This window comes from Urocampus carinirostris, chromosome 18, assembly GCF_059441175.1.
Source record: "Urocampus carinirostris isolate Australia breed hairy pipefish chromosome 18, RoL_Ucar_1.0, whole genome shotgun sequence".
NCBI lineage: Eukaryota > Metazoa > Chordata > Actinopteri > Syngnathiformes > Syngnathidae > Urocampus > Urocampus carinirostris.
The window spans coordinates 4,642,828-4,669,305 of NC_142366.1; the positions used below are offsets into that span (position 1 = coordinate 4,642,828).

The window sequence follows — 26,478 nt, forward strand, 5'->3', positions numbered from 1 at the left end:
TTTAACAAAAAATGAAACATGTTCAATGCCTAAAATCTTTGCCCGGTGCTTATCGTAAGTAAAAGGGGGTGAAGGGTTCAATTATTCAACGATCACATTATCTGTCAAAAAGTATCCGTTTTTGGCTCGGTATCGATCGATTCTACCTCGTATTTGCTTGGATCGGATCAATACTATAATTTGCAATATCTATCACCCCTCCCGTGAGTACAAATAGTTAACTCGGGTCCTTGCGTGATGACGTCACACGCTGCCCCCTTCTACCTCCCCATTTTGGACCGAGCCGGAGTGCACCGGCGTCCACTTGTTTTTTCAGAACCTCGGCAATTGATCAACACCAGCCCTAATCACAGCCATAGTTATGGGAAACTGCCAGGTTGGTTTTATTTGCTTTTTATTTCAAATTTCGACATTAACTTGATCTTGACATTTACTTGGTTAGACAGAAAACGCAACTGTTTTCATTGGCAAAAACGGGAAAGATATACTTAAAAACACGGAGTCACAAACTGAGTACAAAGGTCTTCTTTCGATGCTTTTGTCTTAATATGTGGATTTTTTTTTGCGTGAGAAACATCACGACGTTGATGTGGGAAACAAACCACGCCCATGCGCAATCCATGCCAGACCCGCTACTTGTTCATGGCGGATACGTGTGATGCGTTCACAGTCCCCTTATACACGTTGTAAATAATACTGATGTTCACATTTCCAGAGTATCCAGTGAATCTTCCACAGGGGTGGGAGGTGGTTTATGGAGGGAAGGAAAATGGGGAAATTACAGCCCCTCTACCCTGTGTAGCTCACTCATGTTTGTTTAGAATCTTGGGCCTGGAATTTTTCCAATGGAGCTTTGTGGTCCCACCACAATCCCTGCTGGCCCCCAGCCAGAGGAGTTGAAATAGATTTTTTTAATTGGATGGATTTAGCTGCTTGCAAAACAAGCTTGTTAGAAAATTACCGTGTTCCCAATTAGAATAGAGTTACATCTCATAGTTAAAATCTATATAGAAGTAGCAGCATAACTTGGTCACGTCTCCGGTTTTACCTCTTTGTAGTGTTCGTGAGGTACTGGAGAGCTTGGCCATTATCAGTTAAATGGTTGGGATATGTACAGACTCTTGTGATTAGTTCATTTTGAAAATTTAGATTTTTCTACATAATTCTACTTGGTTATGTCTCCTCACTCCCTTTTAATAATGTAAGCGAGGAACTGGAGAGCTTGGCCATCGGTTACATGGTTGGGATATGTACAGGCTCTTATGATTAGTTCTTTTTGAAACATTTTATATATAATTCTACCTGGTCGCGTCTCCTCACTCCGTTTTCATAATTTAAGCGAGGCACTTGAAAGCACAGCCATTATCAGTCGCATGGCTCAGGATGTGCGCGGTCTGTTGTTGTGTTAAGAATATTTTGATTTCGTACAATCGTACAACCTGGTTGTGTCTCTTTCCTACCTGATACTTTTCTGCGCTAGACCTACATTAAAGCTAAGATAATACCACTAGATAAGAATGAGTCTTCTATACTTCTTGGCCAAAGCATGTTTGCCATTCAGCATTGGAGCACTTGAATAATGTTTTTAAAAAGGTAATGGTATTGGTCTCTGGGAGCAGGATTATTGATTATGTGTAGGAAAAGACAATCATAGGTCATCCATGATTTTCATAATTGCCCCCACCCAAAATTCCAGTATCCATTTTTTTTCCTATTTTATTTTCACATAGCGCCATCATATTCATTAAATTGACTCCCCAAATTGACTGTAGCCTATCTACCCTCTTGCAGCCAACCATCGTGCCCTACGAGGATTTTGACGTCATGGATGACGTGAAGACCATACGAAAAGCCTGCAAGGGTCTCGGTAAGTGAATCACGCTCAATCATTTTTAATCAATAATGATGATGATGACGATAAGCGTTGTATCGGAATTGGCAGGCACCGATGAGCAAGCCATTATCGACGTCTTGGCCAATCGAAGCTCGGACCAGCGGCAGGAAATCAAGCAGGCCTACTATGACAAGCACGATGATGTAAGTTGAAGATTTTCTAATATTATTATAATAAAGATGCTATTGCGGACAGGAAAAACATACAGAGCGTAACCAATACCGCCCAAAAGATCATCCGTTGCTATCTGCCCACTCTAAAAGACATTGCCAGCTTGCGATGCCATAACAGAGCCATTATAAAACGTATATAACATTGTAAAATACAATTCCCACCCCGGCCACCACCTCTTTGACCTGTTGCCCTTGTGCAGGTGCTACAGATCCCTCAAAAGAAGGACAAACGGGTTGAGAGACAGTTTCTTCCCCAAAGCCATCACCGCCCTAAATGGTGCTGCTAAATGTTATCACACTTATTTTCATTTTTTTGTCATTGCATTATTTTTATTACGTAGGCCAGTTCTTCTAAGCATTATGTTGCAATTACTTTAATAAATATGATACAGAATATTCTATTCTAATTTCTCTTAACATGTCTATGCCATGTTGTAGTCATTGTTAGCATAAAATTACCATACTTTCTTCTTATGTATTTTGTTATATACCGTTTTTATTTGAGTATAAAGCGTTGTTGTTTTTTTTTTACCTAAAATAACTCAATGTTTGGTTGCTTGTTATACATGAGGTTTTATGGTCGTATGCTTTATGATGGATTGATCAGTCGAAAAATATTTCTGACCACAAATGCGAAACATAAGATGCAATGGGAATTGAACACAGGTAACGGCAGTGAGAGCGCCGAATCCTAACCATTATACCGCCAGGCATATGGATGACATACTAAACGGCAATACATTTCCTCTCATTATCCCACTATTGTATTTTCATTCATGGTACCAGAGACAAATTTTAGAGAACGGCAAAAATAGAAAGTCATCCTGAAAGATAAAAATAAACACAAAAAAGCACAAGTGAAACGACTCTTTGGTGTTTCTGATGATGACTTTGACTATGAAGGACATTAAATATATACATTGTCAATTTTATGTTGGTATTGTGTTCATGGTTTACATTATACATGATTTTTAGCATGGCTGCATTTATTCAACACCATTTGTCACTTACAGTGCTTAGGTTGAGAAAAAAATGAAACATCGTATGTTATACCCCAAAAATACCTTATCCGAAGACAAAACAGTAAAACTTAAATATAATACACAATATTACAAAGTCTGGTTGGTACAGTAAATGAATACAAAACTACATACAAGTTGACAAAAATAGTGTTAATGTTATCGTAACGCTAAACCTTCAATTAGCTGCTACTTCAGTGAAAAAACAAACCCAAACAAATGATAAAAACCAGAAAATCAAACGTTGTATATTTAAGCAATAATATGTCTCAGAAATTATAAAATGACATTCAGACAAAATGTTGAAGACACCGTCGTATGGAAGTTTACAAAAATTATCATACACTGTATACTACTTCAAACCAAAGACCAAAACAAAAACAAATATTGTACATTTAAATAATTACAAATAAAAGTAATCTATAAAATGACACAAGAAGAAAGTATGCTACCTTGTTGCTAACATTGGATACAAAACGGCATCAGTATGTTTACAGTAATTAGCGTTGTTTTGATGTTAACGAGAATATCGTTCACTTAAACCATTAATGGTAAACTACAAATACGATGTCGTGTATAACGCACGCGTACCTAGACTTTGAGTCCCATTTTAGGTTAAAAAAAAAACTAATTTATACACAAAATGGAAATACAAGATGGTAGTCTTCCTGCTGGGCATTTCTGCCTGACGCGCCTCCTCCAGCGCCTTTGGAATGCTTGTGTGCCCTGAACACTCGGGCCTGACTGGGTCATCAGCTGGGGACCACCGGTCATCAATGTTTCGCTCCTTTAACACCAGGACATCTCCCAGTGGCGGAGCGATGGCTGGAAACTCTCCCTGCCAACCCCACTGATGCCCTAGGTGTTACTTGAACGCCCCCAGTTCCTGTCATTCCTCCGCAGCCATAGCCAGAAGCTGTTTTTTGCGAACGTTGTCGCCAGCCCTTGCAAACTGGATGAGGTGATTTGATGGAGGAGCTGGCTGAATGTTTGCCTTCTGTCTGCAACCTTCGACTACCTCTGCCAGCTTCTTTAGGACGGCATTGTGCCGCCACCTGTAGCGGCCTTGGGAAAGTGCCATCTTGCAGCTTGAGAGAATATGCTGAAGGCTCGCATTGATGGTACTACAGAGGGGGCAGATCGCTTTAGTGCCGGACCACAGATGTAGATTTTGGGGGCGGGGTAGTGTGTTGTACATTGCCCGGATCAGGAAGCTGAGCCTGGGTTGATGGATCTTCCACAGGTTGCACCACACTCTCCCGCCTGGAAGCTTTTGACCAAAAGAGGGGCACGTCGCTCTAACCAAGGGCTGCTCGCCCTACTTGGACCCTGCCGACCACTTCGCGATGTTTTAACCTGCCGATTGCCTGGTCAACCTCTTCTTCTGCCTTCCACCTTCTTCCTGTTTGAACTTTGGTGCCCGCTGATCTAACAAGATGATCGGAGGACTCTCTCAACTCCAAAACCATTCGGGCCTTCTCCTTCTTATATCCTAACCTGATGGAATGCAGCGGCAGTTGGAGTATGTTCCGACCAAAGAGGCCCACGTCTGAGAGGCATCTTGGCAGCCCCAGCCACTTCCTAATATAAGAGTTTGCCAGCCTATGCAGCTTGCTTGCCAGTGAGGTAGGGACCTCACTCACCTTCAAAGGCCACATCACCTGATGGTATAGTATGTGCTGGTAACACCATACTTTATATTTGCCTGGGAGCTGGCTCTTATTGATCCTGGCCAGGCCTTCCGCGAGCTGTTTCTTCACAGCCTCTGCCGCCTGCTTGTCTGAGAGGTCTGCTGTGTAGGAGTGCCCTAGGCTACGGATTGGTTGCTTTACTAGTAGCGGGATCTGCTCTCCTCCTGTAGTGAAGATGGTATGGTCGTCCCTGATACCTTTCCTTAGGGACAGGCTTCGGGACTTAGATGGCTTGATCTTCATTCTTGCCCAGGCTACAAGCTCATCAATCCTCTTTAGCAGTCTTGATGTGCATGCTGCTGTCTGGAGAATGGTGGTGACATCATCCATGAAGCCTCGCAACGGTGGTAGCCTTTGGCCAGATGGCAGTTTCACTCCGCCAACCATCTTCCTAGCCCCGATGAGGATGATTTTGAAGGCCGCGATGAACAGTATGGGAGAGATAGAACATCCCATTGCTATCCCCACTTCAAGCTGCTGCCATCCTGTAGTGAAGTCCTGGTGAGCACAGCACATCCTCAAGTCTGCAAAGTACTTGGCCACCATGCCTTTAATGCAGTCTGGCGTGTGGAAGAAGTCCAAGGCGAAGCTGATCAGCTCGTGCGGGACGGACCCGTACGCATTGGCAAGATCCAGCCACACAACATGGATGTCGCACTTCTCTCTCCTTGCCCTTTGTATTTGCTCCCAAACTATTGCCGAGTGCTCCACACACCCTGAAAATCCTGGGACACCAGCCTTCTGGCAGCTGGTGTCTACATAGCTGTTACTTGTGAGGTAGCTGGTCAACCCCTTGGCCATGATGGAAAAAAAGATCTTTCCTTCCACGCTCAAAAGTGCAATGCTCCTGAATTGGCCGATTGTGTTAGAGTTCTGTTCTTTTGGGATGAAGATCGTAACTGCTCTCTGCCACTCTGAAGGGATGATGTTCTTCTTCCATGCCACCTGCAGGAGTTTCCACAGGATTTTCAGGACGCCCGGGCAGTACTTGTACAGCTTGTATGATATGCCGTTCGGGCCAGCGGCTGAGGCTGCTCTTGATTTCCGAACCACCTCCCTAACTTTGCTCAGTTTGGGGGGGGCAGTGTTGAAGGGGATGACTTGGGGAGCTGGCTGGGGAACATACCCCGGGGATCCCAGCGGGATGGCCTTTGCTGGGTCGCTGAATTGTTCCCTTGGCTTATATGCTCCTTAAGCTCTGTCTTTGAAATCTCCAGCTTTCCACTCCTTTTGTCTGTCAGCAGTTGTTTTGCATGCTTAGAGGGGTTCTTGAAAAAGTTGATTCTCTCCTTCTCCTTCCTCTTTCTGCGACTACATATCCGCTCTGCTCTTCTCAAATTGGTAAGACTGCCCCTCACCTCCTCTCACAGTGACTTCAAGCCCTCTTTCTCTTCTTGTCTTGCCTTCTCCACTGCTTTCGTTCTCTCCTCCCTTTCTGCTTGGGCGCTTCTCTTCCACCACCCCAAAACGGCTACTGCATTCCTCGTACAGGATGTCTCCTAAGGTGTTAAGCTTTGTCTCTACCTGGCCACGGAGAGAATGCTCCAAAAGTACGGTTCTATCAGTGTCAAACTACTCCCAGACTATGGACTCATTGGCTCTTGGCCACTTGATGGCTTGCCTTCGTCACAGTTCTTTCTTCTCCTTGCTTTTGGCTGCTTGCTGGTTGTTGCTTGTTGATGTTCCGGGTGTGTTCCTGCTTTTGATCTCCTCGGGGCCCCCCTCCACTACCTGCCTTTCCTCCTTCTGCCTTTCTTCAGCAGTACTGGATCCTTTTGCTCTGTGGTTTGAGACCTGGCTTTTGGTTCCTAGTGTCTGACCCTGCAGATGCAGTGCACTGTTTCTGCTGATTCCCTGATGGGCACCTCATCTTTCCTTGGTGGATTCGCAGACCCCTGAAAGATGTTACCTTTTCCCACCCACACCTGCATTTCCTCAGTATTCTCAAATCTTTGTCAAATTCCATTCCAGTCGTTGCCGTGAGGTCTGTCCGTTTTGGCCCTTCTTCCACCCCGCCTCTCGGAGGGTCGTCGGGTTGTTTTCCTTTGTTTGACTTCGTAGTGCGTTTGGGTGTCCTTTACAGAACTAGTGGGTAGGGATACTAGCCTCCTACTCCCGGTGCAGACTTTCCTGCAGTCATCCAGTCTTTCCTGGTTGTCCTTCAGTCTTTCCTGAATGCCAACTGCTCTTCCACTGTAGCCACTGGATCCTGTCCAGAATGACAAATGGAAATACAGGATGGTAGTCTTCCTGCTGGGCATTTCTGCCTGACGCGCCTCCTCCACCGCCTTTGAAATGCTTGTGTGCCCTGAACATTCGGGCCTGACTGGGTCATCAGCTGGGGACCACCGGTCATTGATGTTTTACTCCTTTAACCCCAGGACATCTCCCGGTGGCGGAGCGATGGCTGGAAACTCTCCCTGCCAACCCCACTGATGCCCTAGGTGTTACTTGAAGGCCCCGAGTTCCTGTCATTCCTCCGCAGCCATAGCCAGAAGCTGCCCTTTTCCGCCTCTTCTGACAGCTCTTAAGTTGCTCTCCGGTTGCCCGCTCCTGTGCATCCAAGGTCTCTGAGCAAGCGGGAGGTTGAGGAGCTCACAAAACCCCTGCACCCCACCTCCACTGGGCATACTGTTGTTTTCCAGCCCGCCTTTCTGCACTCGGCTGCCAGGTCTTCATACTTCGCCCGTTTCCTCTCGTATGCTGCCTCTATTCCCTCCTCCCAATGGACAGTGAGCTCAACCAGGAGGACCGCTTTGCTGGCTACAGACCAAAGGACAATGTCTGGCCGCAATGATGTTTCTGCGATCTCCCTGGGGAACTGCAACTGCCTTTTGAGGTCAAATTTCAAAACAAATACAGTATGTCTTTACGCATGTAGCAGGTATGATTTTATTTGAGGATCGACCGATATGGGTTTTTCAGGGCCGATAAAGACACTTATTATTAGTATGAAAAGGAGGATGATAGCCGATATTTGGAGCCGATATTAATTTGCTTTAAAATGTAAGCTTTGAAATTGGTGTAAGAAATTTTTAATGGTGCAAAAAGAAACAAAGAATATATTTTTTAATACATTTAAATACAATTTATAATAGCCCCCTGAAACTTTTCTAAAGTAATTTCACAATTCAACACTTGTAAAAGGGAAAGTGTAAAGCACTTTGGGAGGTCGCCATTGAATTGAAAAGCGCTATATAAATGTTGAACATTTACATTTATTTTTAACTAACATGACTAATCTTTCACTTAAACCAAAAACTAACAGTAAACAAAATCAAAAAGTCAAGTCATGTTTATTTTTATAGCCCTTAATCACAAGGAGTCTCAAAGGGCTGCACAGACCAGATTATTGCAAACCACAGACTATTTTTACACCATCCCCTGATCTAAAACTTACATGAGGGCAGGAAAAACTGAAAAACCTCAACATGAGAAAAATGAAGAAACTTTGAGAAGGGGCCGCACATGAGGTAATCCCCCTTCCAGGATGACCAGTCTGCGATGGATGTTGCAATAACAAATAATACACAAATATTGTCAACATGAAATATAGGTTTTATATGCTATAGCAGGGGTGGGGAACAAGTTTGAAACAAAGAGCCAAAATTTTTAACTGTGAGAGTCAACGAGTCAAAAGAGCCATGACAGACAGACACACACAATTAAAAACCTATTATTTCCCATAACACACTCCTCTCCTTACAATACAACAAGTATTGTTCTTGTGTTGATTTCAAGAAAGTGTCCACCCTCAATGCACACAAAAAACTAAACATGAAACAAGGCAAAGAGCCACAGTATATAGAAAATATGATGAGGCAAAGAGCCGCATTCTTATTGGCCAAGAGCCGCATGCGATTCTAGAGCCTCGTGTTCGCCACCCCTGTGCTATAGAATAGAAGTGTGTTTTAAGACTAGATTTAAACAGTTCCACTGAGGTTGCAGATCAAATCAGGGGGAAGATTATTCCACAGCACAGAGGCCCGAATGGAGAACGCTCTCAAACTTGTGGTTCTCTTCTTGGCTCTTGGGATCACTAGTAGACCAGCATATTCAGAGCGAAGACTCCGGACCGGAACATAGGGGCAAATTAATCTGAAAGATATGAGGGAGCAAGTCCATGCATGATTTTGTATAATACCAACAGAACCTTAAAATCACATCTTAAGCTAACAGGGAGCCAATGCAGGTTAGCTAAAATCGGGGTAACGTGATCAAACCTTCTTATCTTAGTTAAAAGCGTGCTTTTTATGCTCTGCTGCTGTTTACTCCACTCTAACATTATTCTTCCTGCTTTAGTAGCTCCGGCCCTAGTCGCTTATCAGCTAGAAGGCGTGGGTTGGGTAGCATGTGAGACAGAAGGCTGGAGAGGGGAAGAGAAAGGCTTGGCTGTATCTGAGCCTAAATAATTGGCCCGGCCGATACTGATATCCATCAATTTCTCAAATATCGGTGCTGATAATTGGCCCGCCCGATACTCTGTTGACCTCTAATTTTATTTTTCTGGCCTGTAGGAGTTAGTGGACGTTCTGAAACGAGAGCTCTCAGGCAATTTCGAGAAGGCCATCTTGGCCATGTTGGATCCGCCCATCATCTACGCTGTTAAGGAACTGAGACGAGCCATGAAGGGAGCAGGAACCGACGAGGACGTGCTAGTGGAGATTCTGTGCACCGCCACCAATTCAGTCAGTTAGCTACACTTCGCTAACGCCAGTGGCGGGCCGTGGATTTAACATCTAGGCCTTCAGTAAATTTATGTCTGAGTCCATTTAACCCTCAAAAACTACTTTTTGGCTATAAAACATTTACTGCTGCGACAGCTATGAAATAAATATAAATCACCAATAATAGAAGAAGAAGAAGAAGAATTTACTTTTATTGTCATTCTTTGTAACCATGCACACAGTATAATATAAAGTAATAACCTTGCGTGGGTTTCCTCCGGGCACTCCGGTTTCCTCCCACGTTCCAAAAACATGCATTTCAGGTGAATTGCCCGGTCCAAATTGTCCCTAGGTGTGAATGAGCGAATGAGTTGTCTGTCCCTGTGTGCCCTGCGATTGGCTGGCAACCAGTTCAGGGTGTCCCCTGCCCACTGCCCGGAGATGGCTGGGATGGGCTCCAGCCCCCCCGCGACCCTAATGAGGATAAGCGGTACGGCTAATGAGATGAGATGAGATGAGGAATATAGCCACGTTTTGATTGATTGATTTTTAAAAAAATTTTTTACTGACATTCTTTTTTTTAATTGATCATCATATACAAGGTTATAATACATTTAAGATCAACATAATTGATCAAAAATCGGTAAAAAAGGAGGAAAACAATAGGCTGACAGAAAAAGCCGGAGCTTATCTTGGTCATGTCCCCTTGACAATCAAAGCACTTTTCATAAAAGTCATGTCATGTAATCACATTTTTTATAACAAGGCATTTCATGTAACATAAATCACATTTCATCAACACACAGGATAAATAATCATAAACGTTTTATAAATCTCCTCATTTTTGATCATTTAGTGTAGTCAATTTAGTGTAGTCTCTCCAGCCAATCACAGTTTACGAAACCGCTGACGTTTCTGTATAAGATGGCCTTGGTGTCTTTGTTGGCACTTATTTTATGCTACAGAGTCTGTAGAACTGATTGTGAAGGCCTCCAAGTAATTTCTGAATGCAAGTAATGGCTTAAATGTGATTGGTTTTATGCTTGAATATGAAAACCAATCTGGAAGCAGCAAAACCAGGCAAACAGAAATAAAAGGAAGCTGAAAAATACATGTGAATTCTTTTAATAAGTCTTCATGGACAAAATATAATTCACATCAAATGATTCAGATATATTTTAGGCCTGTGGAGAAGGCCTTGCAGGCCCCGGACGGCCCACCACTGGCTAACGCTAAGGGAAAAACTGACCTTGTGCTCATTCGTGGTCTTCTCTTTATCAGCACATTGCCATGTTCAGGGAATGCTACTTTCAAGGTATTTTGTTGTTTTCTTATTCTGTGTTTGCTTCGAAGGTTAACTCGGTGGTTAAAACCCAGTGTGTAGTATATAGCAACCTTGAGTAGTATATAAATACAGGGATCAGAATGGAGATTTTCATTTTCAGCTGAAATAGCCAGGGTCCAGGGCGGAGCCCGGTGGGGGGCTCAGGGGGGCGAAGCCCCCCTGAAGTCAACAGCATTTATCTTATTTGCTATGTGAAAATTGCACTAGAATGAATTAAATCCAACAAAACAGAAACCATGTATTATTATATATATATATATATATATATATATATATATATATATAAATTTAAAAAATAATAATATATTGACATTAAAAGCATTTGTAATATTGAACATGATCATGATGATACAAAATAATCCATTTTAATCATGTTTATAACAAATTTTACATTTTGTTTATCCTGTTCTAAATATTGTATAAACACAAAAGATAAAATCATTTCATAAATAAATAGATTTATAAATACCTCAGATTGGGATTTTCTGTCACACAGGGGAACCAGTGGTTGACTGCTGCTAGTATTTGAAGTGGAAGGATTTGAAACGGCCAATAATGTTGAACCGGTGGCTGCCGATTTTAAATGCGGATCCGAGTGCATAATTTGATCGCCGGCAAGCTATTTTTGCTTTGTGCTTGTTCATTTTAGCATGATCGATCAGTGCCACACAACCTCGCGTACCATAATTGATCAGATCGACACAGTATAGACACTTTGCTTTCCCTGGAACATCACACTTTGCGATGAACTGGCTCAAAGTTTCTGTAACTTCCTCGATCTTTGCGCCGATTTTAACGTTTACTGTGACAGTCTTCTCCAGCCATGACCACTTAAATTTATTCTTGATTCCTTTATCAATCTCGGAGACAAAAGCCTCGTCTTCTTTTCTTAGTATTTTCATATTTACTTTTTCAAACACTCATTTCACCGTTTGAAAAGACCGGAAGGAGCGCCATGTTTGAGAAAGTCAATGCTCTGAACAAAAGCTCCGCTGATTGGTTATCAGCGAACCTATCGACCAATGGTCTAAATGCTAACTTGGGGTGATGAAACAGTCACGTATCATACCACCCCCCCCAAAATATTTTCTCATCGAATTTAGACGATTTACGGGAATGACCTTTGGGGTTCAAAAACAGCGGAAATCCGCGGATCCGCGGAAAATTCTGATCCCTGTAAATACTACATTCATTTCTACAAAACACTATTGATTACAAAAATTGGCAAAACACATGTACTGTCTCATAAAGGTGTCAGCAGTGGCACGCGTGCCAGTAGTGACACGCGAGGGGTTAACGGCTAACCAGTGGCACGCGAGCGTGCGGCAAAGTAAAAAAAATTTTTTTTTAATTTAAAATGCGCATTTTTACCTGAAATTTGGACATTTTCATTGCGTGCTTTCATTGTTTAGCGGCTAAACGGTGAGCGTGTGTCTGCGCAGTGCCTCGCAGAGGTGTAGAGATCTGTTTTAACCCTCCCACAGAAACACCTGCGCGCGATAAATGAACGAATCACGACAGCCAAATCATGACGGCTCCTCAAGCGGAAAAATCTCGTTCTTTCCAGCCAGGGTGGACAGACGAATGGGGCTTTGTGCAAAAAATGACCGTGCTGTTTGTGCATTATGCCTCGAGAGCGTTGTACCTCGCACGTCAAGTGAAATCTGAACATGAAATCAAGGACTAGTCTGAAAAGGCGGATACATTAAAACGCGCTCCCCTGCAAAATCCTCCCCCCCTCGCATGAACGCGCATTCTGCTGCGCTCAGTCAAAAGCGATCGCATTCTATATGATTAGTTTATTAAAACAATAAAGCGAGCTAATTAAAACAATTAAGTGATTGTGGTCTATATAACGCGTTTATTAAAACAATAAAGCCGGATCGTATTCTACAAAATGCGTTTGTTAACGCGGAAGAAAAAGTCACCAACACCTGAGACGAATCAATGTACGCTATGATATCCACAATCACGACTAATTGTACACAAATAGCCTTTATTTGATGTACTATAATAGCCATATGTAATGTATTTTATTGTGAATGAAACCCTGGTTGCATTGGATCCCGCGGTGTAAACAAATCGTTTTGTTTTTTTTCCCATTTAAAATCGGGACTTCCCTGCCTATACTGTTTGCGAAGTAAGACACACTTCAAACCTATTATGTTTTATTGGCTTTGGGATCTAACTACATAGGAATACCTCCACTTTGTGTTGTGTTACTGAAGAGGTGTTCGACAAATCTAGTTCGTTTTATTACTACTATTATTATTATTAATAATAGTAATATTATGAGAGAACGTTCTGAAGCTCTTCAAAATCACTGTGCTGACATATTTATGTCACAGAAGGTTACCCTAGAAGTCACAAGTCTTTATCTCAAACAGGGTCCATATTAGCAGGGGAGTCAGATTTTGGCAGGTAAAATGCCTGCCAAAATAGGCATATAATTGAGTCGAGTAATTCAAACCTCTGTTGTTTTTTTTACCCCTTTGTTTCATTCTCTGGCCACTCATGTTAGCCAATTGGCTGCAGGGAATGACTTGCAGCCAGCTGCTATTATTACTGCACCTGGTCTTGCATTACCTTTCAGTGTCATCCGCCTTTAATCCAAGATCTTCAATTCTCTTTTCCGCCGTTTCCATCTCAAGCCATTCATGTTAGCCTCTTGGCAGCAGGATATGTTTAGCCAATAGCCACTATTGTTAGCTCCTCCATGTAAATAAAGCTTGCTTCATCCTTTATTCTCACACACCTTCCACAGCTACATGCTAAGAATAGTTACACACCAGCTCTGAACAACTCCAATGATTTTCATTTTTCAGCTGCTCTGGGTCTATCCATTTTACTTTTGTTGTCACTAGTAGGGATCACCACCAGTTTCTGCTGAAATTCACCCTTGCTCACTCGGGAAAATATGGAAATAGGCTTGCGCATTTTGCCAAGTGGTATCCTTCGAGCTTCTGTAGTGTGTCTTCTTCAAATGCCTGCTCTTTATTTTATTTCCAAGCTACAACAACCTCTAGTGGCGAATTATGACACACTGTCACTTTAAGTAAAAGTATGTTCATCACGATAAAATATGCAAGTAAGTAGGTTTTTAAATGTTGCAAAGTAGCATGTTTTGGATTTGCCTAGTGTTTGTTAGCTCAAGTGTAACTTACAATAACCTCTATTAGTGAATAATTACACACTGTGCTTTTGAAATGCATTTTCAGTGCACGAGCGCGATCTGGATGCTGACATCGAGGGAGACACGAGTGGCGACGTGAGGAACCTGCTTATGGCTCTCATGCAGGTGACCAAAACCTTTTGAAGGATGATATGTTAGCAACAGCGTTATGTAACGGCGTTTCGTTTTTCAGCAAATGGGTAATATAACAAAAAAAGTTCCATCGTTACAATACGGTTACTGTTTTTTGTGGTTAAAAGTGGTGAGTTACGTACGTTTGGTTGCGTGTTTCCGTATGTTTTTGTGTGTTTCCGTATATTTTAGTGTGTTTCCTTATGTTTTTGTGCGTTTCCGTATATTTTAGTGTGTTACGTTTTTGTGTGTGTTTATGTAAGTTTCTGTGTGTGTTTACGTACTTTTCTATGTGTGTTTACGTACGTTCCTGTGCGTGTTCACGTATGTTTTTGTGCGCGTTTCCGTGCGACTTCACGTGTGCTTTCGTGCGTTTTCACACGCGCTTTCACTTACGCATTTGTGAGTTTTCGTGTACACTTTCTTGCGTGTGTTATGTACGCTTTGGTGTGTATTTATGTACATGCCAATGTTTGATATTGTTTACTGTTTAATTTAGTTGCACTTCATGTGTGTGATAAATCTGTTACTGGTTAGGTTAAATAAATATTACAAGGTTCTGTAACATAACTAGCGTTCTTTAAATGACTTAAATCCTGCTCATAATATTTCAAATTCTTTGACATAAAACAACTTCTATTTAAAGTAACAGAAATAGTTAATTTCCCTGGTAACTAGTTACTTTTAATATAGAGAAATGTGGTTACTAACTCTGTTACTCCTTAGAAAGAAGTACTGAGTAACTATAACTCATTACCTTTTTAAAGTGCCCCCAAAATTGGTTGGCAACAAGCTTACACTACCCCGGCCTTGCAGGGTACCCGAGACGAAAGCTACGAGGTGGACGAGGAGCTGGCTGAGCAAGATGCTACATCCCTGATTGAGGTGGCTTCTTTTTTTCTTTAAAATGTATATTTTGGGTGGTTGTAGGGTCAAAAATGCTTGTTTATCTCCAGGCAGGTGAAGGTCGCTTTGGGACTGATGAGTCCACCTTCACTTACATTCTGGCCTCCAGGAACTACCTGCAGCTGCAGGCCACATTCAAGATGTACGAGCAGGTGAGATATTGAAATCGTGTCACAGTGACAGAAAAGTACAGTGGTATCTCTTTATACGAGCTAAATTAGCTCCAGGATCGTGCTCGTAACCTCAAATTGCTCGTGTAACAAGCAATTTTTTTTTCTGATATTAAATATTTTAAAACGTTATTTGTCTGTTCCCGTCCTCCCAAAAGGATCCAATTGAACACTAAATACAGTGGGGCGCCAATTGTGCAAGTTCTCCTACTTAAAAAGAGAGGCCTGTTATTGTCAACATCTGTAAACCTCAACCTTGAGTCACAAAATATGGAGATAAAAAAACTGAAAATCACTTTGTTTGATTTGAAATGGAAAATGAGTATTTAGTCAACTACAAACAAGCAAGATTTCTGGCTGTCAAAGAGGTCCAAATTTTTTTCAACAAGATCTAACAAGGCTAGTTACCTATATTCATGGCATCTGTTTTAACTCATTATCAGTATAAAATACGTGTCCACAACCTCATTTAGTCACTCTCCAAACTCCACTTTGGCCAAGACCGAAGAGCAGTCATAGGACACCCGAGACACAATTGTAAACATGCACAGGCTGGGAAGACTGAATCTGCAATAGGTCAAACGCTTGATGTAAAGAAATCAACTTTGGGAGCAATTATTAGAAAATGCAAGGCATACAAGACCACCGATAATCTCCCACAATTTGAAGCTCCATGCATGATCTCACCCCTTGGCGTCAAAATGATAACAAGAACGGTGAGCAACAATCCCAGAACATTACGAGGGGACCTAGTGAGTGACCTACAGAGAGCTGAGACCACCGTAACACAGGCTATCATCAGTAACCCAATATGCACAAGAGACTCAAATCCTGCACTGCCAGACGTTCACTATAGAGCATTTGGATGATCCAGAAGAGCACTAGGAGAATGTGTTTATGGTCAGAGGAAGCCAAAATAGAACTTTTATGTTGAAACACAGGTTTTCGTGTTTGGAGGAGAAAGAATACTGAATTGCATCTGAAGAACAACATACCCACTGTGAAGCATGGGGATTGAAAACAGTATGCTTTGGGGCTGTTTCATGCAAATGGACACGAACAGCTGATATGTGAAAATGAAAAAAAATAATTGGATCATGTATCGAGAGATTTTGAGTGAATATCCCCTTTCATCATCCAGTTACGTTGAAGATGAGACGTGGGTGGGTCTTCCAGCATCACACCGATCCCAAACACACAGCCAGGTCGATAAAGGAGTGGCCTCATAAGAAGCATTTCAAGGTCTTTGAGTGGCCTAGCCAATCTCCAGATCTCAACACCATAGAAAATCTGTGAAGGGAATTGAAAGTCAGTGTTGACCAACGGCAGCCCCATAACAGCAATGCTCTAGAGGAGATCTGCATGCAGGAACGGGCCAGAATACGGGCAACAGTGTGTGAAAAGTTTGTGTAGAGTCTCAGAAAAGCTTTGGTCTTGGTTATTGCCATCAAGGGGTACATAACAAAGTATTGAAATGATCAAATACTTATTTTGCACCTTAATATGCAAAAAAAAAATAAAACTGTGATTTTCCACATTCTGTCACTCATGGTTGAGGTTTATCTATGTTGACAATGACAGGCCTCTCTAATATTTTCAAGTAGGATAACTCTCAGAATTAGTGGTTGACTAAGGACTTGATTTACCCACTGTACCTATAAAACCCATCTTTCTGATCACAACGAACACATCCAAATATTAATTAAACATTTAATACAGTAATTGGATAAATAAAACAATATTAAAGGGACAGTGTAATATTAAGTGCCTCTTAGTGGTAGAAAATAACATTCATTCAGTAAAAAAACAAACATTGATTTGAATACTAGGCAAAAATACATGAACTATCATACCAATGTTAAGTTTTGTAATGTATTTTAGGTCAAGGAATTTGTATTTCTTTTACATGGTGGAATCCCTACTAAGCCTACTTAGTTCACTGCCATGTTTGTCTTCTGTCTTGTTGCATGCTGTACCGCTTGTTTTCTTTCCCATTAGACAACAGTGCCCTCTAGTGGTCAAATATAACACATTAAGGCGTTAAGGAAATATGACTATCATTAGCACTTACCATGGGGAGTGGGCATAACAAAGGTGTGCGCAAAGTGCGAAGTAAGGGGACATTCGCAAGGATTCACAGATATGTCATATCTGTCAACTAATAAGTTTCCCTCCTATTGAATGCGTTTTTTTAATATTTCAAATAGTGCATTCTATATAATAATAGTAATAATAAAACATTGTATTTCAAAGCGCCTTTCAGGACACCCAAGTTTGCTGTACATATAGTAGGACGCAACAATAAAGCAAGAGTAAAACAAGCAAGTAATAAATGACAAATAAAACTCATTTGAGTTAAAAGGGGCGGCATGTGAGGCAGATGGTCACGAAAAGGCAAGTCTGAAGTGGTGAGTTTTAAATTTGAATTTGAAGGTGGACAGGGACACAGAATTTCGAAGGTCAGGTGACAATTAGTTCCTGAGCTAGGGGGCAGAGTGGCTGAAAGCTATGTTCCCCATGGAGCTGAGACGGGCAGGGGGTATAGTGAGATGGAGGGAGGAAGATGATCTGAGGATGCGGCATGGCTTGGCAGTGTTAAGGAGGTTGGAGAGGTAGGGAGGGGCGGGGTTATGGGTGGCCATGTAGGTGTAAAGCAGGGTTTTGTAATTGATTCTATAGTAGAGGAACCAGTGGAGTTGCTGATGTGATGGCGAGAGATATAGACCAGCTGAAATTTATGGTGGGACTTTTGAGGTAAACTGTAGAGGAAGGAATTGCAGCAATCGAGGCGTGGGGTGCCAAGGCCTTGGGCGAGGACTGCTGTTGTGTATGGGGTGAGGGAGGGGCGGAGACAGTTGATGAAGCCAGGTGAAAATAGGCTGACCGGATGATGTTATTTATATGAGAGTTAAAGGAGACTGTGCTGTTGAGGATGACACCCAGACTCCTGACCAGAGAGGGAAAAACTAAGGAATACAACATAACTAATTTTATGCAAAAAAAAAATCATCAAGTCTGATCTCGTCTTGCCCATTTTGACTAATCCAGCTCGTCTTGTTCTCATCTGGCAGATGGCAACATCATCTTGGATTGCTAATATTTTTACAGTATTTTACATTGTCTGTGTTGCTCTGAGTAAATAGGTGCCGTGTTGCATTTGTAGGGTTAATTTTTGCTTAATAAGGGGAATTTCAACCAATAATACAGGGAGCAAATTGGCTTAGGTGGACAGGTATGAGAAACAAAGACTGTTGATGATGCATAACTACTTACTGTACACTTTAAAAGGTAAATGTTACTGTAAATTTAAATGCATGTATACACAAAAATAGCAAAACAAATTTGATCCTTTTTGCCTGTAGCACTTTGCGTGTGCAAACTGGACAAGCTGATGCTGGTGGTAAGCAGTCATGAGCGGTCTCTGTTGCTAGCATCTGGGACTGCTTGTGACCTCGATTTCCCGTCACAAGATTTTTGTTGCCAAAAGAAACCTGTGTACCAAAATTCTCGTGTTTAGAGGTGCTCATATAAGGAAGTACAATTGTATGTTTGTAAATTGATACAGAATTATTCACATCAGAATTGCGAGTTATCCGAGAATCCACCATAGTTCTGGTTTGGTTTTAGAACAGAATCAAGTTGTCTTTATTCTAATTGATTACAATATAGTTAATATTGTATAAAAAAAAACGTGTCAAGAAAACAAAATAGGTCCTTCAGACTTTGCAGAGAGCTGCACATAATTTCCTGGGCTATGCTGATGCCTCTTTTTTCTTTGGTAGTTGTCCGGCACAGAAATCCTGGACGCCATTGAAAATGAAACATCAGGCACTCTGAAGAGATGCTACGTGGCGCTAGGTGGGCAATCATTGCTGGGAGATTCGAGTTATTTAGGAAAGAAATATATTCTTTGAAATGTCTTTTTCTACTGCAGTGAGAGTGGCCAAAAATCCGCAGCTTTATTTCGCCCGTCGTTTAAACGAGGCCATGAAGGGAGCCGGGACTGACGAGGACACACTCATACGAATTATTGTATGCCGCTCTGAGGTAAGACGTTTTTTCCATTGTTTTGGCCATCAACTAGGTTGTGTTTACATCATAACTCATCTTCTCTTCTGCTGGCTCTTAAAAGAAAAAAATAAAATAAATATATATATATGTATATATATATATATATATATATATATATATATATATATATATATATTTCAAAATTAAAAAAAGAAAATACACATCAGTTCTTTCAAAAGCAGCAGTATGTTATATTTGTTTGCTGTAGCACCTTATAAGAATGTAAAAACAATATGTTGTATTCAACACATATGTCTGACAATGCTACAGTAAGGTAAAATTTAAAAATATACAATTAAATTTAGAAATAAAACTATATAAACATCACCTTTTAAAAGTTTGGGGTCACTTAGAAATTTCCTTTTTTTGGAAGGAAAAAAATATATTACAATACAAACGTTGCCCTACTTACGAACGAGATACTTTCCAGACGATCGTTTGTAAGTTGAATTTGTCTGAAGTTGCTTCAGTGCTATATTCTGTATGTTCAAGGTTTGTATAAGTATGTTTAAGGGTTGTATAAGTAACCTGTATTGTTTTGTACTGAAAGTTAAACATTTAATCGAATAATTTGCTTTCTAAAGATAAAAAAGTGAAGTTTAACTTACTTTTGGAAGATGAGCTTCAAGAGTTAGGCGACTTCCTCCTCCATGGTAGAAAGTGGCCGAAAAAAAGCGGTCCAACTATTTTCTCAACCGCATCCAGCGTTCTTATTCCACTTTCATTTTAAGACAAATTGCTCGCTTCTTCTTTACACTTTACACCAACCATATTAAATGGTTGCACGAGAGATTAAACAATAAAAATGTTAAAGTTCTTAGTGCACTGAAGATACAGTACTGTATGTTTACACATGAACCAGGAAGAGGAAGCGGATTTCTTTTTCCGGGTTGATGCTGGGTGAGCTCTCACAGCGCCACACACCGGTAGAGGCAGAAAGAAGCACTACAGTACTGTCCTGTACTATGAAAAAGGTGCATAATACAAAATCTATCTTCCAGCAATGTCTGGATATTTTTTCAACATCCCCAAAAAGTGTTTTGTATCATGTTTGTATCATTTTTCGTAACTCGAATGTTCGTAAATGGGGGAGCGTCAGTATCCTCAAATTCTATTATTATTTTTCACCCCGCACCAAGCATCTGACTTTGTCGTTTTTGTGGCACCCCCCAGTACGACTTGGAGACCATCAAGGACCTCTACCTGGAGAAGTATGATGTGTCTTTGAAGGATTCGCTGAGGGACGAGTGCAGCGGTGACTTCAAGCGCCTCCTGTTGGCCATTTGCCACTGAAGGAGTGGCCCCATCAGGCCCAGACAACAAATATTCTCTCAATGTGACTTCTGGCTCCTTGTTGTCTTTATCGTCCTTTGTGCACGTAATTACTAACCAACTAATCCCTGGTCACTTTTTAAACCAACAAAAGGTCAGGATGTATTTGAGAATTGGACACTGCACAAAACATCACATTTTAAATGATAAATGTCGCTTTAATTTATTTTTAGGGATGCATGGATAACCAATTGAATTGGGGGTGAGAAACCTTTCTGACCCAAAGAGCTATAATAGCAAAATTATCATAAATAAAAAGAAATATATATATTTGGGGGAGAGCACGGCATACCATATATTTGAAGACAAAATTAAGCGAAACCACCAAAACCCCTGTCCAGACAAAAACTAATTCTTCAACGCATTTTATTTCTCTGTGTGCTGTTAGATGATTAAATGTGAAAATTTATGAAATAAGACTAATGCCAGAGCCTGTGTCCCATAGCAACAAATTTCCACTTTTAACTCGTTTCCCTTCAACAGTTCAGTTTGTTGAGGCTCATTTTGATCTTCATTTTTTTCTATAAATAAGGGTTTCAAACAAGATGCAAGCATAGATCTTTTGTAAAAATGACGCAAAATACGGCAATCAAGAATACTAACGTATTTACTTTTCTTGCAGCCGGCGCTGTGTGTATAGCTCCCCCCCACCCCTAACGTTTGGCCAATCAAATTGCTCTATGTGCTTGGCTGGCATTTTTGAGTGTTTACAGTTTGTTCTGTGGGTTTTCATCTTAAAGTGTTTCAGTAGTGAACATTCATATAAATAGTTTCTTGGCAGCGTAGAGCCAAAACTGGGTAGGTTGGTGTGACTGTAAACTGTAGTTGGGACTGTGTCCATTATATACTGGACAGAACTCTAAATACTGTCTTTTTTTCCGGCTATGCATACACAAAACTCGACTCTGCTCATCAAAATTGGGACGCTAAAGAAAAAATTTGCATGACAATAATTTTATCTCTGAGCCTTATGAACTTATGAAAAGAGTCATATCTGGCTCGTGAGGGTTTGGTTCCCGACCCATCAATTAAATCCTTGGTGTGTTCATGATGTAAAAATATGGCACTTCTCAACATTATACAATTCAATAATAAATGCCACAAATGCCTTGACCAGCAAAAGTATATCGCTCATTGTTATCATATGGCATTATCCAAGCTGTACACAGCAATGGATAAAATACATTAAAAAAAAAAAAATCAAATGCTATATTTGCCAATGTAATTGTTTTCTAATTACAAGTCTTTTAATAGTGGTGCATGTTAAAGCAAGTTTATACTAAAGGAGTTCAAAATGTTCACTACATTTGTATTGCTAGTACAAAAAGTGAGACATGTCACGATTAAGAATCAAAAACATTCTCAAAACCAAACTATTCACTTAAGTTCAGAATCCCGCACGATCAAGAGCCATGCGATTATGGTGGAGTTCTCCCGTGTCTTGCAACATGAAGAGGTTGAGAGAAGACCATGGCCAAGATGTGCTACTACTTTTATAGAAAATACAAATATTCCCAAAACGATCTCAAAAGCACATCGTGAGCCATGCAAATTATTATAACCAAGCTCTCCAGTGACTTTGCACACAGTATGAAGTGCCAGAGGGGAAACACAACCCAGTTGTGCTACTGTTTCTATAGTTAACTGAATGTTTTATTTTAAAAATATATCACTACAGTCTATACACATCCTTAGCCATTCTGCAGAATATGGCAAAGGTATCCAGAGCTCATTCGCAAGATTAAAAGGTAAAGAAGGGACACGACCAAGTTGTGCTACTCCTTCTATAGAAAATCAAATATATTTTAAGAAACAAAGCAATCGCAACAGTTTGAGCCATATGAGTGATTATGGCCAAGCTGGCCTTGCACACATTACGAAGAAGTAGAGAGGAGGCACGACCGGGTTGAACTAATTCTTCTTTAGAAAATCACAACAGCTTGTACAATCCTGAGCCATGGGACTGGTTAAGGCCGAGTAGTACTGTTCCTCGGGCACATTATGAAGTGGTAGAGAGGAGGCTCGACCAAGTAATGCTCCTTCTTGTATGAATATAATATTTGGCTGTTAACAGATCAATTATTTATCATGCATCCCTACTTTTAATTGAACTTTTTTCTGTCTCGTTATTTTTGCACAATATGGAGGCAACTATTCTACTACGGTACATTCATCTCATCAATTATGAATTACTGCAACTTGCAAAAAAAGAGTAAACTGAAGATTCTGCTCAGGTTTAAACAGTCTTGTAAGGGTTTTTATCGTTTAAAAAATATTGAAGGTTTATGGAAAAAAACATTTCATTTAGTTCATATTTCTGTTCATCTACACAATTATATAATGTTGTCATTTATTAACACACCTGCAAAACTTGAGAGACACAATGACACCTCACTTATATACTATTATCTTTATATATTAATTGACTAACAGCTTAAGTGTTAATCAGTAATTCAGAGTGTAAAAAGGCAGCTGAGATGTGTTCAGGTACACATATATCAGCTTCAAGTCAATATATTTCTGCCTTTGCCTTTATATTGCCATGGAAATGTAGCTGAAAATTAAAACTGCCCTATAATGAAAAACGCGTCCTTGTTTTCTGTGCCAAATTGTAAAATGTGTCCTGTTGAATTTGAGTTTTTCCTTCATGTTGATTGGTGTTGCATTCTTACTTCCAGCCTCCAGGGAGAACTACCAACAATTTTACAAACGTAAATGGTCGCTTCGTATTTTACCCTTTTTTAATGAACGTTTAAAGCCATAGTGCAATGACTCATAAAAGCAAAAGTTTTTATATTGTGAGGCAGAGAGAGCCACACCATATATTTTTAGAAAAATTAAACAAAACCTTCAAACCTGCTCTCCAGAAAAAAGCTAATCTTTCAGCGCATTTTATTCCACTGTGTGATGTTAGAGGATTTGATCAAACCTATGAAATAATCATAATTCCAGAGCCTATACTGATTAAAATTTGTCTACCTTCCACAGTTACTTAAGTGTTCAGGCTCATTGTGATCGTCATTTTTGGTTTCAAAACAATGTGCAAGCAAAGTTTTTTTTTCAAAATGTCACAAAATACTTCAAAAGAGGATATCAACGTATCTACCTTTAGTGTAGGCAGTGTTAGGCAAATGAGAAAGTGCGCGCCCACTCTGTGTATAGCTCTGCCTATTGATTCCGCACACCCAATGACATTGCTCTAGGACAGGGGTCGGGAACATATGGCTCGCGAGCCATATATGGCTCTTTCTATGAGTATCTGTGGCTCAGAGACCAATTTGATTGCATGCAAAATTTCTCCATCGTGTTCAAAGCCGGAGTTGTCAATCCTATCCAGGTACACGTAAAGCCAAACAGAGCTAAATTCAAAGGTAACACTTCGCAGTATATATAGGGCACGTTTTTCACTACAATTTACAGTCAAGGTGTCACACAAAAAAGGGGGAGAAAAAAACTCGATTTGGCTGTACAACGCTAAAGAATCCTTTATTTAAAAGTTCACTATATAATCTGTGTTCAGTGTTCAGATACTTTATGATGAATCCACAGAACTGTAAATACGCCAAAACACCGGAAGAGAACTTAGTCATTTGATTGGGTGAGTGGGAGGGATGGGTGGAGCTATGCAAAAAGTACAAGCATTCCCTCCCATCTCTCGCCAAAGGTAAGCACATAAGGCTCCCTATTCTCAGAATGTTGTGACGTTTTTACAAAATAAATGCTTGCATCTGGTTTTGAAACCAATATGTATGAAAAAAAGGGTCAAAAGGAGTTTAACCGATCTTGAGTAATTGCAAGAAAGAGACAAGTTTAAAGTGGTCTGTTTGTTGAATTTGGGACAGGGGCTCCGGCATTATTCTCTTTTCATAATTTTGATCAAATCATCAAAAATAAATGTGCTGAAGACTAAGCTTTTGTCTGGGGCGCCGGTTAAGCAATTTAGTAAATTTGTCTCATAATATATGGTGTGGCTCTTTCCCAAAATAAAATTAATATTTTTTGCTTTTATGGCTCTTTGAGTCAAAAAGGTTCCCGACCCCTGCTCTAGGACCTAGAGCAATGTAATTGTTGTCCAGGCTTTGCTCGAGCCTCTGGGTGAAAGTTTTTTGGGGTTGTTTTTTTTTGAGAGGGTGGGATTAAAGTTTGTTCTGTGCCTTCTCGTCATAAAGTGTCTCAACAATGAACATAGATTGTTTGATGAGTTTCCATGAAAAGCATCATTTGCGATATACAGCCACAATGGGGTTTGTTGGTGTGACACTTTGACTAAATTGTAGTTAAAATTGTGCTCTTTAAACGCCCGACCGAGGACTGATCTGAGTTTGTATATACTACATATCTCTTCACATGAAGCAGTTGCTAAATATTCTCGCAGATATAATTTTTTGTCCAAGATATATGTACTCTTGAAAAGAGCCTTATATGGCTTGTCAGGCATAGGTTTACCGACCTTTGCCGTATTGTGTACTATTTGAAGACTAGATGGCGCTGTTGTCTAATGTGAATTGAAAACCAGTTCCACAGAAAGCAGCAAGACGGCACACGAACGTTTTTTCTTGTATTTTCTTTCTTCCTTTTTTCCCGTTTCCCGTATTTTTTTATCCTTTTGTCTAATTTTCTGTGCTTCTGTTTCCTTTCCCATCTTTTTTAATCTTCATTCTTTTTTCTATTTCTTCTCTTTTACTTTACTTGTTTTTTCCATTTTTTGTATTTCTTTATTCTTTTTTTCCTTTTCTTCTTTTGTTTCGTCTTTCCAAGCTCTTTGCCGATGTGTACCTACCTTCTCTCTTTTACTAGCTTTTTTTCAATTTTTTGTTTTCCCCTTTTTCTTCATAATTCATCTTTTATAACTGTTTCAAAAACGTTTTCGTTTTTTTTTTGCATGAAAGTACATTAAAAGCAATTAACTTCTATTTTTGTGTCCACCAAAGTTGGCGAAATCTGTTTTACATAATTGTTATTATTTTTATTTTTTTTTTAATTTAGGCATAGCACAAACCAACATAAGCCGCTGATTAACAGAAGGAAATAATAAAATATTTGCACACCAAAAAAACATCTGTACAATATAATTCTAGAATACATAAACAAGTCCCCTGACTTTTGTATTGTTTTGTTTACTGAATGCAGGTACGTGGGAAAGTTATGTTCATTGTTATTATCGAAGTTTCATTATTAATGTGCTCGCATGTTGTCTGCTTGCCGTAGCTGAAGTGAATTTGTAAGCGCTGAAGATAATTGCAGTCGTGAACAGAGGCCCCTGACTTTTGTATTGTTTTGTTTACTGAATGCAGGCAATAAACCCAGATATTGTGAAACCTTGTGTCGTGCATGAAAGAGGGTCGCTACACATGTCGTAATCTCTTTATTTTTAATTTTACTTTATTTATTTTATTCGTTTACTAATTGTATGCATGAATATGTAACCACGGTGTGCCTGTTACAAATACATATGTTCTCTTGAAATTTGTTAACTTTGTATTGTAGTTGTATTATTCCATGCCAACCCCGTGGTGCAGATAACGGATGGATATTCCATGCCGGTTTGGTTTGTATATGCAATGTTTAATAACACACCAACAACAATAAATACACTTCCGGGCTTTTGGGGGAAGAGACCCAATTAGAAGCCGTTTTGAGTTGTTTACGGAAGTCACGAGAGCAACTTCAAGCGCACGAAGTAACACAAAGGGCACATTAATAACGCACTGCTGAAACGAGAATTTTAATTGATTGATCAAATTTTCTATCTTACTGACATTTTACGCGAGAACCGATTTTTAGTCAAGTCATGTTTATTTGTATAGCCCCTTATCACAATGAGTATTAAAGGGCTGCACAGACCTTGGACTATTATGACACATCCCCTGGTGATTAGATAGGCATAGATAGATAGATAGATAGAT

At 40.3% G+C, this 26,478-nt stretch overlaps 1 protein-coding gene across 1 annotated transcript; it reads left to right on the forward strand.

Moving 5' to 3' along the window:
* Positions 1-246: 246 nt before the first annotated feature.
* Positions 247-25,890, forward strand: anxa13 (annexin A13). The gene is made up of 11 exons (XM_088321958.1): positions 247-376; positions 1,792-1,867; positions 1,943-2,037; positions 9,295-9,465; positions 10,726-10,759; positions 14,008-14,087; positions 14,910-14,978; positions 15,050-15,151; positions 18,952-19,027; positions 19,104-19,216; positions 20,414-25,890. The coding sequence occupies exons 1-11, from the start codon at positions 362-364 to the stop codon at positions 20,531-20,533; spliced, it is 951 nt and encodes a 316-aa protein (XP_088178084.1). The 5' UTR covers positions 247-361; the 3' UTR covers positions 20,534-25,890.
* Positions 25,891-26,478: the final 588 nt, after the last annotated feature.